The sequence below is a fragment of the Lissotriton helveticus genome, chromosome 6 (assembly GCF_964261635.1).
Source record: "Lissotriton helveticus chromosome 6, aLisHel1.1, whole genome shotgun sequence".
NCBI lineage: Eukaryota > Metazoa > Chordata > Amphibia > Caudata > Salamandridae > Lissotriton > Lissotriton helveticus.
The window spans coordinates 1,495,943,111-1,495,956,741 of NC_136067.1; the positions used below are offsets into that span (position 1 = coordinate 1,495,943,111).

General features: G+C 45.7%; 1 protein-coding gene across 2 annotated transcripts in view; it reads left to right on the forward strand.

The window, feature by feature from the left end:
• USP34 (ubiquitin specific peptidase 34) overlaps positions 1-13,631 on the forward strand; it is a 2,681,755-nt gene that overhangs the window by 1,694,498 nt on the left and 973,626 nt on the right. For both annotated transcript variants that reach the window (XM_078649291.1, XM_078649292.1), the window contains exon 58: positions 11,605-11,690. In XM_078649291.1, the coding sequence (XP_078505417.1) occupies positions 11,605-11,690 (86 nt within the window). The remainder of the gene's footprint in view (positions 1-11,604; positions 11,691-13,631) is intronic.

Sequence of the window (13,631 nt, forward strand, 5' to 3'; positions counted from 1 at the left end):
TCATTAAAACTAAATGTATGTTCAGATGTCCAAGGGAGGACAGTCGATACGGCTGCCTCCTGTGTCGTTAACTGTATCAGTGGCTTGGCTAGAAATGCATACTGAGGAATCCATTGTCTGCAATAAGAAGTAAGGCCAATAAAAGCACGTACCTCCTTCTGGGTCTTGGGCTGAGGAAGACTCGCTATTAACTGGATACGGTCTGGTGTCAACTGCCTACCCCTCTTGGACAGTAAGTGTCCTAAGTAGACCACTTGCTGGACACAGAATTGAAGCTTAGAAGGGGACACCTTGTGTCCCATCTCGGCTAGGAAATACAAGACTGTAAGGGATGCTCGCTCGCAAGCACGTTCAGAACGGGCTGTGATCAGTAGATCATCGACATACTGGAGTAGCGCAGTGTCAGTTGGCATGTGAATGTTGTCTAGTTGTCTTTTAAGTGCTTGACTGTAAATACTTGGACTTTCTGTGAAACCTTGAGGAGCGCGTGTGAACATATAGCTCCTTCCATTTAAACAAAATCCGAAAAGAAACTGGCTGTCTGGATGAATGGGAACACTGAAAAATGCGTTCTTGAGGTCTATGACAGTAAAAAATGAGGCTTCAGAATCAATGGCTGTCAATAGGGAAGAGATGTCTGGGACAACTGGGTACTGGGGAATAATACATTTGTTAAGCTCTCGAAGGTCAATCACTAATCGATATACTGGAGGTGCATTTGGATCAGTACGTTTCATGACAGGAATGATCGGAGAATTACATACATTGGAGTCAGTTTCTACAACTACTCCTTGAGCGATGAGCTCGTCAATAATTTTGGATAAGGCTGCTACAGCCTCAGGTGGCAATCTGTACTGCCTGATTCGTGGTAACACTACACCTGGCTTGAGAGTCACACGATGGGGTGTGATTTGCATATAACCAACATCAGTTGGACCTTGTGCCCACAGATGCTGCGGAACATTAGACAATCTGGGATCAAAATCTCGTAATACATAGTGACCCTTGAAGTCACGTAGGAACAATCGTATTCCCTCTGGGGAACAGCATATAACTGCACCTAACTCTTTCAGTGTCTTAATGCCTAATAGATTTTCTGGACATGACTTAGTAAGTAACAGATCAGTAGTGCGGGACAATGGACCTACTTCTAGAGTAACTGGCTTTGATATTTCATTTACAATAGGTTTTCCTGAAAATCCAAGGGAAACATTTCTAGAGCCTGAGAGCGGAGCCCCTGGAACTTCGGCGTGACTTATAGTGGTCCTACTTGCCCCTGTATCAATCAGAAACTTTCTGTCTTTCCCTAATACTTGACTGTGGACATAGGGACCTTCTTGATCTACAGGTATCTCGATGAGAGGCAAGCCTACCTCCCTCTCTAGGCTGTTTCATGAATATGGCTGATACTCTGGATACTCAGACTGTGCATACTGGTACATCTGCTGTGTAACATGCTGTGTTGCAGCGATAGGCTGCGGTGCTGTAACTGTCTGTTGTGCATTCTGTGGTTGAGGAGTCTGTGTAACTTGTTCTTGTCTAGGCGGACGTGGTCTTTCTTTAGTCTTACCGGTAGCTATGTTGTGTTTCAGAACTGCACACTCGTTTATAAAATGACCTGGCTGTTTACAATAATTGCAGTTTCCTTTAACGGGAGCTGCAGGATGACTGGCTTGATTCGGACCCCTCTTCTGACTGTCTTGAGGAACGGATTGTGCAACTAGTACTTTCATTTTCGTGTCTTTCATACGTTTCCTTTCGTGATCTTGCTCTTCTCTGATTCTATTCTGGTGATATTGAAGCATCTGTAACATTTGGGACGGGGTATTAGCTTGCCAGGTACTTTCGACTTTCAAAACTCGGTTCTTAACTTGTGGACTTGAATTCTCGACTAGTTTAGTAACAAAAAGATGAGGGTATGACTCGCTACTCGTTTTGAGGCCACTGTTTATAATAAAACATTTTTCAAATCTAGAGTAAAAATCACTAGTGTCTTCGTCTTGTTTCTGTTTACATGCTGAGATTGCATCCCAGTCTTCCTTTTTAGTGGCTAATAATCTTGGCAAAACTTGTATTAACAGTTCAGGTAATTCTTTACATTTCTCTCCTAGACCGGTACCTGGTACTCGTGCCTTATCTTCGGCTTCTAGAACTGCCCAATCGATCTTTTTCTCTCCCACCTCCCATTCTTTTTCCTTGAGTTTCTCATATACCCCTGCGGGCAACAGGACCTTTAACATTTTAATAATATCTGGATACGTGTATTCTCCCATACGGAGCATGTCTTTTAATTCTCGGTGGAACCCTGCTGGATCTTTATCATGACAGGGAATTAACTTTTTCATCTCTAAGAGTTCCATCTTTGTGATCGGGGTGTAAACAAACACTCGTTGCATTTCACCACCCTCTGTCTTAACTGGATGCACTTCTCTTAACGGATTCTGTCTGTCTATGTAAAAGGGTTTACTTTCTGGGGGTGAGGCATGAACAAAATGTGGGTTCAAAAACGTTCTGTATTTGTGGCGCTGTTCTAGAATGACACTAATCAAATCAGTACCTAAACCTTTCCATTTATACTGGAGTAACTCGTTCAGGACATCATGTAACGGACCTGGATCAGAATGTTGACCCTCATACAATGTAATGAGGTGTTGGATCATATACATACCCACCAGTCGTTGCTCGGCTGGGGGCAATTTCAGGAACATTTGTGCCACTATTTCGTCTGGAAAAGTGGTAGAATCAGTAATCCATCGGACTGCTGATCGGGCTAGTTCTTGTTCATGCATAGTACTTAATTCACTGTAACCGATTCGTGATTTCAGAATATGGTCGGTAGCTTGAAATACTTGTTCTAGAGAACCTTGTTCTGATGCTGGATGGTGAAAAACTGGCTTGTATTCTAGATGTGAATGGCGATCTGGAAATCTAGATTTTCCTACATACGCTATTCTGGCGGGATTCTCGTCCTCTACCTCTTCAGTATCAGAGTTACTTTCTTTCTCGCTTACTTGTGCTTCTTTGCGTTGTTCGTGTATCCTTATTATTTCCTTACGGATTTTCTTGTACATACTCTCTATACTACTGATAGTCTTGTGCTTACCCTCAGCTATATTATCACTCCACCTTGTCAGGATTTTCATTTCGGCCTGATCTTTAGTCGGGGAATCTTGTTCTCTTATTAGACAATTAATCAGGAACTTTAATAACATGAGCTGGATCTCAGCTTTCCTTTGAGACATGACTTCACTAATACTTTCTGGATCATCCCCTGTACGGATGAAACGATATATTCTGTCTAGATCTTCCTTCATATTCGGTAGGGTGACTAGATACTCGGTCACCTTTCTCACGCGTAATGAATATAAAACCATATTATCCTCGCCTGGGACTGGATCATAGCCACATTCATTAAGGGCTTTTCTTATTTCTGCAACAGACTGATATCTGGGCGTACGCTGTGACGCTTGTGCATGTAATTCGGCTAACGTTAAACGCTTGTGTGGCGGCGGGGTTCCTGGAGGACCTCCCCCTGCGGCCCCTAAACTAGAGTCGTCTACTGATGCTCTTCGTCCTGGCAGAGTGGGAAATGGAAATGCAGGCTGGACTTGTATGGCGGGCTGGACCGGGGGTACCGTAACAGGTACTCCGGTGTCTGGAGGAGCGGGAAATGCCTGATTTACAGGGACTGGCGGAGCAGGAACAGGATTTGCATATTCTGGGACTGTGTCGTCCAAATAGGACGAAATGAAAATATCAGCTGCGGTCGGTTTGTGACGTAGCTTGGTCGGAACTAGTGGATGGCATCTTTCTGTGACTGTCTGGCTTTCTTTTTCCATAATGCTTCTTCTACTCTCATGATGCACTCGGCATCCCATGTACCCGATACGGGCCATCTATACTTTTCTTCTAACTGTTTGGTATACTCTACCCATAAATCTAGATATAGTATGGCACTTATGCCATGCTTTTGATACATAAAATGACCTGGACTGTCCCTAGGCGGGACAGGAACTGCTTCTTCTAGCAGACCCTTTCTAGTTTTTAACTGACGTAATCTCGAAAAGAGGGACATTGCAAACTTGAATCTGAACACAATACAATACACGAGGAACAATAACAATTGAGAAAACAATTCAGGCATACCACGACATTGAAAATACATTGAATAACATTATGAAGCAACAGTTCGGACAGAATACTACCTGGAACACTGAGAACAGAAACACATGAATTTCTCGAGAACGGAACAGACTAGAATTACTGGATGCGCTGCTGAAACAGCACGGAACATACCGGTCCCATAAAGGGACGCATCAAGACCCGTATCCACCTAGGTGAACACTTCGTTTCAGATCTGCGTACCCAGACCCATCGGACCAGAGACAATTTAGATTGACCCTGTCTAGATACTACCCCAGCAACGGTACTCACCGGGCAGCAAGGACGGAAAGCTTCGAACTGGACTGGACTGCTTCGACGCCGGACGGACGAACTTCGGACTTCTGTTACGGGTGGACCTCCGGATACCTCGGACCTTGGACTCTCGGCTTGGGCTCTGGTCGGGACTCGCCGCGTTCCTCCACCGTCTCGTCTGGATGCTGGACCGCCTCCTCCGTCTCCTCCGTGGGCCTGAGGGATACTTAAAGCAGAAATATCTGCCGGTGCGCAGAAGAGTTCCGTCACGACTGCAGAGGGTCAGGGGGTCGGCGTGGCTTCACCGACGCGTGGGGAAAGGGCAAGTCCCTATTCGGGCGCCATTATGTGGTAAATAAATAAATAATACCTCTATTTTTGAATGGATAAATGAATAACAGATAGCTCAATAAATAAGAGTCAAGATTCGAGGTAGTAGGAGTTTGCAGGTTTAATACAGCATAAGGACAGGAACAGGACAACCTGCATAGGAATAGGATGGCAGGGCCCGGCAGCTGCCGGGGCTGGATCTGGGATGAGCGCGCCAACATTTAATAACAATACACGATCATATATACTAAAACAGTTGCATTACAATACATACGATAGGCGGAGCAGTGGGTGTGGTCAATAGCAGTCGCGAAAGATAAGGGTGAAAGTAGGTGTAACAGAGGCGTATACATAGACATGTGATGCAAACGTAACAGAATATGTCATGAATGGGGCGGAAACATGGAGGGGGCTACCTAAGGAGCCGGGACCTCTGACCTAATGGTGCGCGCAAACTGACGATGACGTGTTACTAGAAGAAGCTGGGGGCTACGAACTCTGTGCTAGGAGCAGAGACTGAAGTCTGGAGAGTCAGGGCGACATGTACCTAAGCAGTATCTAGTATCTGATGTTTAGAGAACATGTTGATAGAATCCAAAAGTTATCGGGGTAAAGGCGAACAGACTCTAAGACTGGAGCATGCATTATTCTACATGTAGTGCGTGATGAAGAATATTAAATGACCATTAAATGCAGTATTTCTCTTACATGGAGACGTAAAGGCTAGACAATGACGGAAACTATTGATGCGATTCAGTAGCTTAGGAATGCAGAGAGGGAGGGCTGGACTGATAACTAGAATCATAACATACTCTTGGCAGACTCAGAGGCAGAGCCAGGCTGAACCGGGCACTGCAAGGCAGGAAGTAAGTGAAGGGTCAGGAACACAGGTGGGGGCTGTATCGCTCCTCAGCGAGGCTCAGGAGACAGAAGCTGAATCTGGTGTCCAGGCCCTTTTGAGGCCTAGAAACGGGGACTTTACAATGGAATAACGTGCACACTGAGAAACGTGGCAACGTAGCTTTACATAGGCCTGATATTCGTAGTATTCACGAGAACTGGAAACTGGTATACTAGTGATGGACACAACTGTAATTGCGTCTTTAATCAAACATGGGGGATACATATGCATATTAATCATGCACAGATAACATATGATGGAGGACTCGTAGGGACACAGAACATGGCAAAATTTACTTTTCCACACCATAACCACGGCATACCTAAGATAACCTCGTATTGAGGAGCATCAATGATATTCAATACTATGTCTTCCACGTGATCCTGTGGATGGCCCTTTATTATCAACTCCACCATCTCGGTGTGTTCAGTGATGGGACCTGACTTTAACGGTGTACCATCCACAGCTAAGACCGTCTCGGGTTTCGTGGTAGGCACTTTTCACTAGTCCCAAATGAGGGACCAACCCATAGTCCATGAAGTTTCCGGTAGCTCCGGAATCAATCCTCGTACATACCGATTGTTGTTGTTGATCTTTCCTAAGGATCATGGATAAAATGATGTGCGATTCTGAACCCTTTATCCCTGAGACCGCAAGTGAAGGTATTTTCCACTCCTGTGCTGTAGTGTCTTCCCTCATGGACCTCTCACTGTCAGTTCGCTCTTTAGAGGTTTTCCCCACTGTCATAGTAGCCACCTGTTTCCCTGAGTAGAAGGTATTTTTCTTCTTAGGCTTCATGGTACACTCCCTCACATAATGTCCCTTCTTACTACAATACATGCAGAGGCCTTGAGCACGCCTGCTCTCCCTCTGCTTTCGATAACGGGGGACAAATGGCCCCAATATCTATGGGTTTGGGATCTGAATCTTTCGGGTTTGAACGGCCTACCTGTCCGATCCCACCCCCTGTTCTCTCACTTCTCTTACGATCACCTCTCCGCCATTCGGTGATCCAACCGTAGGGTGAGATTGATCAAATCGGTACAGGTGGTGGGCTGTGGGTCTATTTGTGCTAACACATTCTTACTACTAAGGCCCTTCAGTATTAACTATAGGGGACTACTAACCCAAGTAGCCAGCGCTCCAGCGCCCGTTTACCATTTTAAGATGGCCGCCATATTACCGGCTGTAATCACGTGACCTTATGGAGTAGGCGGCGTCACGTCCCTGCACGCCGGGTCGGTCGCCAGGTTAAAACACACCGTCCGCCGAGCTCACTTATCTACTCGAGCTCGGCGGACATGGGTAGGTCTCCCCACGCGGACACTGGCGATTTGAGGTGAGTGACATTGCTCCTAGCAGGAGAAGGGACGTTATAGCCTTGACCGACGAACATCCCTGTGTTTGTTTAAGTAACCCTTAAGCGCCACTTATGTACTTCCCTCCAGCTACACTGAATGGGCTCATCCCTGATGTCCGGCCCCGCCGATCCCTCATGTGGCAATTAGTCCTTAACCAATAGGTAAGAAGGGGACGTGTGCTGTAATATTACAGCGCCTATCATGGTCACACTGTGAGTGAGTTGGATGCTTGTTTGTCTGGTTGTTGCTGAGGCACAGTATGCCTTATTTGGTGCCCCCACCAACAGAACTGTTCATTAAATGGTAATGGATGGGCTACTCATCTGTCCAAGTATGCTGCATTTTAAAATCCTTGTTCTTAAACTTCACTCCTTCACACCACAGTTCTACTCACATATACAGTGGTATGTGTGCACTCAACTATGCACGTTGCACGCTCCACGTTTGCAGGTATGCAGTGGTTGTGCACTATAGTTCACAACACCGCCAGCATGCCACTACTTTTTTATGCCCTGGCAATTACGTGACTTATGTTGGTTCAATGAAATTACGTTTTAACCTTTGTTTCCTTATTTCTTCTCTATGTATAGGCATAGGAGAATCCACAGAGGTAACATACACCACATACATGACACTAGCATGTTATTGATGTTCTTTCCCCTTTTTTCTCACTTTTGTAAAGGTCCTGATGAATCGCGGGTGACTACACCCCTTGCGAGAAACATGTCGACCACCTGCACTTCTAGTCTCCTCTAGGATCACTTGAATTTATCTGTTGACACCTAGCGAGCTAGCCCCACTTTTTAGTTGCAGCCAGGGGACCCCCAGAATAAAGTGAATTCCGGTACCCCTTGCTACATTTTAATCTCCCCATCACATTAAAATACCATCCTGCCCACACACCCCCACCTCATCATAAGGCTGTTGGATAAAAAGATCTCCGCCAAAGCGCCCCTCTTTGAGGTGAGCCCGTCGGGGATTGCACCGCCTCCCCGACGAGGAGCAAATGCCGATGATGAAGCATGACACCCTTCTGGGTGTGTGAGGCAAATACATCCAACATAATGGATGCCCCGGGGTGTCACACGAACGCCTTTGGTCACGCCAGCTAAAAACTTCCCTATTTCTCCACAGGAACAGTTCAGCAACCCCTCTTTTGCTTGCCCAGTACTAGATACGGACACAAGCTGTTACTGGACCTTCCACCCTCCTGAGTGGTAAACAGTGTCTGTTGATCAATTGATCACTTGTCTTACCTCCCTCCTTTTTGATAAAAACACATTCTTAATCTCATCATTCAACCCTTGATAATACAAAGCCATCATTTTCTCTTCTGGCCAAGCTGTTTCCACAACCAGCCTGTTGAAGGTTGTCATATAAGTCACTAAGTCTTTCCTGCCCTGACGCACATCCAGTAATTCCCGATCTCTGCACTAAGAGTGGTGGCCCGCCGATCAAACACCCTCGTAGAGGATCTCTGTAATGGAAGGGGGGGGCGCTCAGAATCCCTTTCACAGAGTAGCCGCCAGAAATCCCAATAGGTTGGAGTCACACTGGACTCTAAAGGAAGCAAGAATCCTTCCCCGCCGCAGCCGCAAGCGGGAGGAACAACAATTATTTTCTGCCAATCCGAGCAGAAGAACAGAGGAAAAGGACCCCCAGGAATCCAGGAGCGCGTCTCAGCCGAGAACACGAGGAGCCCTTCCCCACTGCAGCCGCAAGCGGGAAGGAGGACAACACGAAGAGATTTGTCTCAGCCGAGCAGAATCAACGGAGCGGAACTCCAGGAAATAGGACTCGCGGCTCAGCCGAGAATGCGATAGAATCCGGTACGGAATCCAGAAAACAGAGCAGACCGCTCTGTAACACAAACCCAGGAACAACTTCAGAGAGAGAATCACGTACGGCGCTGCCTGCGCGACATGAGATTAAATATCCTTAGCACCTCCTAGAAGGAAGGCATCATGGGAAGTGTAGTTCGGTGACATGTAGATACAGCAGGCGCCTCAGTCAGATCCTGACAACCAGGGCGTCACTTCCAGGGAGCCTGCTCCTCTCTCAATGGCATCTTGAACCTCTCCGCTCCCTTTTCACGCAGTCCCTACTGGTTGTCCTTACCGCGCGGGGTACATGAGACTGTGGACCGTTGCGTCCCGCCTATCTCCGCCATGCGCCGTAGGTCCGTACTGTATATCTTAATGAAAGGCCTTTAATGTTGTGTAGCGCCCCCGGCCTCCCGTAGTGGCGCTGCTATCAGGATCTAGATGTCCGCCTTCCGTTTGTATCTCGGCGCTGCCATCGATGAGCTGCCCCTTAATTTCGGGGGCAGCCGAGATCTTTCGCCGCTTGCACAGCCGTTGTGTGCGGCTGCGGTGAAAACTGTGGCTCCTGGCTCCACCACCGGGGCTAGGGCTCGGCTCAGCCCCTCGGGCTAGTTCGGCTACGGTGGCGCGTTTTTCCCCCCGATTCCACCAGCGGGTACCGGAGGCGATGCGGTGTCTTCTCCTACGTACTCCGCCGCGCAGACTGCAGGATCAATGTCAGGATTGCTGAGGCATTGTTGGTGGGCTCTGGAGCTCCTCTAGGCTGCGGCCCCCCCAGTTGACGTTTTTAGACCTGCCTCCCGAAGTCTGTGATGTCATCTTGGCAGCCAGGCGTCCCTCCACTAAAACGGTATGTGGCTGTAGGTGGAACACATTTGTGGCATGGTGCACAGCAAAGGCTGTGTATCCTCTTTCTGCCCCTCTTCTCACTTTAAAGACTGCTTTCCTGGTTGACATCACCTCTGCCAGAAGAGTGAGTGAGCTCCAGGCTCTTTCTTCTAAACTTCCTTTTCTTTCTGTCCATCCGGACAAAGTTGTCCTAAGAACACACACATCTTTTCCAAAGGTTTTCACTGCCTTTCACATCTGGTAGACCATCACTTTGCCCACCTTCTTTCTGCTGCTGCATCCCTCAAAAGAGGAAAAGAGTCTCCACTGTCTGGACCCAATATGTGCACTCTAATTGTATCTGAACCGCACACAACAGTTCCGGGTGGATGATCAGCTCTTTGTTGGCTATATGGGCGCCAAGATCGGTCGGGCCGTGCACAAATGGACCATCTTTCGGTGGGTCATTCTGTGCATCCAAGCATGCTGCTCCTTGACTAGGAAGGGAGCCTCCCTTAGGGCTATGCGCCCATTTTACCAGTGCGACGGCCGCCACTACTGCTTTGGGACGGGGAGTTCCTTTGTATGTCATCTGTCAGGCAGCTACGTGGGCCTCGCTGCACACGTTTACCAAACACTACTGTCTGCTCAGCCAAGTCCGGAGAGTCGACTTCTTTGGCCGTTCTGTTCTCCAGGACTTTCTGGTGTGATCTTGGTTCGCGGACCCACCACCGGGGTTGGTATTGCTGGGGTATCTAATCTAAGTAAGGAATCTATCACTATGTATTTCTTTCAGATGCACAAGTTACTTACCTTTGGTAACGATATATCTGTAAGAAACAATAGTTAGTGATAGATTACCTACCGCCCCACCCCTCCTTTCCATTCTGCGAACTGATTTCTAGGGTTAAGGTCATCCCTTTCAGGGCCCTAGTTTCATGGCGACAGTATCGGTCTCTGTCATGGCTCTGCGTTCCTGGCGCGGAAAGCTATGTACAAGAACTGACGTCAGCGCGGGAGGGCGGCGTCTAAGTACTCCGACAACATCATCCCAGCAACGCCGACGACGGACGCGGAGCTGCAGACGACGCCTACCGACACGCAGGGGTACTGCTACGCAAAACTTTCCGGATCCAGTCTGACGCCTGGGGATATTCTAAGGTAAGGAATCTAACACTAACTACTGTTTCTTACAGATATATCATTACCGAAGGTAAGTAACTTGTGCTTTAGTTTGGATATTCTATATTTTAATTGTTTTTTGTAAATGTCAATTTACTCTTGCAGCTTTTTAGAGGAATACATTTAAGATCTGTCTCTTAGTTAAGTGTGAATTATTTTTATTGAAAATAAAATGTTATTAAAACAGCCTTGCCATTTTCCACTTTTGATATGTCCGGACAGATGCACTTTGCTAAATTACAGTTTCTCCACGCTATGAAATAGAGTTGTACACAAATATGTGGAATGTTTCTTTTTCACGTTGTCTACTAATATGTTCCATTTAATAGATTTGTGCATTCTTTTAACCAATTAAGATTAGAGAGACTCAATATAGAAGGTGCAGATTGTGATGGTGTTTAAACTCTCTCATGTGAAGCATGATGTTATGTACCAGTAATGACTTAAAAAATAATAGGCAGTTTTGTCTGTCAAAGCAAGTATCACTGTAACCTAATGCACCAGTTCTTGCTTATTTAGGACTCAGTAACTAACGTTATGTTTTCGAAAATGTATTATTTTTTAAGTGAAATCCAATCTTTGTGTATGTTGTTTAAATAAACAAATTCCATTTGATTTAAGTTCTTTGAGATCCTGTTCATTTTCCAATCTCTTTGAATGCCTCTTTACCATGTTTATGAAGTAACAGTCAAATAAGCAAATTCTGCGTTTTTGATTGTGCATTACAATGCTCAATATTATTTCTACATATTCCCTTGTGTAGATGTTCCAACGCCTGTGCATTCATGTGATTCAGCGACTCAGGCCTGTCCATGCACACCTTTACCTTCAGCCAGGAATGGAAGATGGGTAAAATATCTAATTTGTAATGTCTACTGGTTGTTAAATGTATGTAGGGTGTGAACTAAGTTTTGATATAAGTTAAAACCGCACTAAGCCAATGAGGGAAGAATTGACCTTTTCATTTAAACTGAAACCTTGTTGAATCTAAACTGAAACTCCTATTCTGCCAGCCATTCCAAAAAACGAGTTTGACTACTAGTACAGTTTTATCTATGCTGTCCTTTGACATTTTCTTCTTTTTAGTGTCCTCTGTTGCAGATTGCTGAATAGTTTACCTACAGCATTGGGCATATGGTGGGTCCCAGTGTTCAAGTGTTACTTGTGTACGGAGGAAATGCATAATGTTCAAATCTCTCTCATTCTCTTGCATTTGAAAATCCAAATTTAAGATATTTTAAGAAACTGTACTTTGAAAACAAATAGGTCTAAAGATCCTCAAACGATCTAAATATCCCATCATCCACCAGTTGGACTACTATAAACAGTGCTGTGGTCTTCCAAGTATTGGTCTGAAATATTATCCGTCAGTGATGGATTGTTCATTAATGTTGTGTAAACAGTAATTTAAGGTAGCAAAAAGTACATAGACTATTCAACCAAACCTTATACATTCCTGTAAGCAATTGCACATGTTTAATATCGATGAAATCCATGTATCATAATAACACTGGGGTGTTTAAAATAATACTAGTAGAAAAAATCCATGAATACATATGTTAGTTAACTTCAGAATCGTTGAAACAGAGGTCCAGAAATACATCTTAAAATTGAGAGGGGAGGTTCCCAATCACTCTTTTAGGAGAAGCTTTGGAGAAATACAAAGCCAAACTCCCAAACAAAATCTCTTGTGGCTAAGGCCATCATCTGAAAAATGATCTGCTGAAAAACTAATAGGTGTAAACATTTTGGCAATACAACCATCTTTACCAAATTGTGTTGCCCATGGCAGATATAGAAGCCTTCTTCACTTACTCATGAAGCATATACATTTTCCCAGTGGTTTGTAACAAATATTTTATCTTTATATCATCTGATTTACACTTCCAAATACATCTGCCAACAGTGTAATGAAAATCCATTTAAGTACTTTTTTCACAAAGAACAGAATAGAGAAACAAGGCTCGGACAGTAATTAAAATGTACACATTTATTGTTTCACTTTCTGAGAATCTGGCTTAGTATATGGGGCACACTTATGTAAGAGGGCTACCTGCACTAATCCAGACAACCCTTATGGTGATGTTAGTGGTCTCAGACAACCTTAGAAAGCTCTCTAAGTGGTAGCTGTGGAGAGCAGCCTTCAGGCTTATTCCAGAAGGAGTGTAAAGTAGCTTATTTTGCCAGGACATAATCTTATTGGCATATATTACGTGAAAAAGATCCACCCGGTGTATTTATAAAAATATATATCTGATAGAGACTACTAGCCGCAGATTCCTTTACGTAGAATTATCCCCAGGCGAGAGACTGGATCCGGAAACTTTTTGCCACAGCATCCCTGCGAGCCGGGGGGGGGCAGGGCGGCATCACGTGACTCCGCCCAGGCGTCGTCCACATACGTGATGTCAGCGAGGTCACATAAGCCCCACCCCGGCACGCCTACGTCAGTTTTTTCTTTTTCCGCGTGCAACGCGGATCCGGTCCTTGCTACGGCCCTGTTTTGGGCCCTTTTTTTCTTCATCATTGTCTATTCTTTTGGTGGAACAATGTGCAAATGCCTTCGGGCTTCTAGACTTGCACGTCGTGGGGGCGTCTTATGTCAGCGACAGACCCTCACCTCATTTGTATGTGGTGTTTAGGGGATGATCACGGCACCACTGATTGTGAGGCGTGCCAACAGTTGAAGCCGAAGTCGTTGAGGGAGCGCCGGATGAAACTACTCAAGGCGCATCTCTCCAGGTCGGCTTCCTCCCCTCGGTCAGCCTCGGCAGACGTCTTCAGATACGG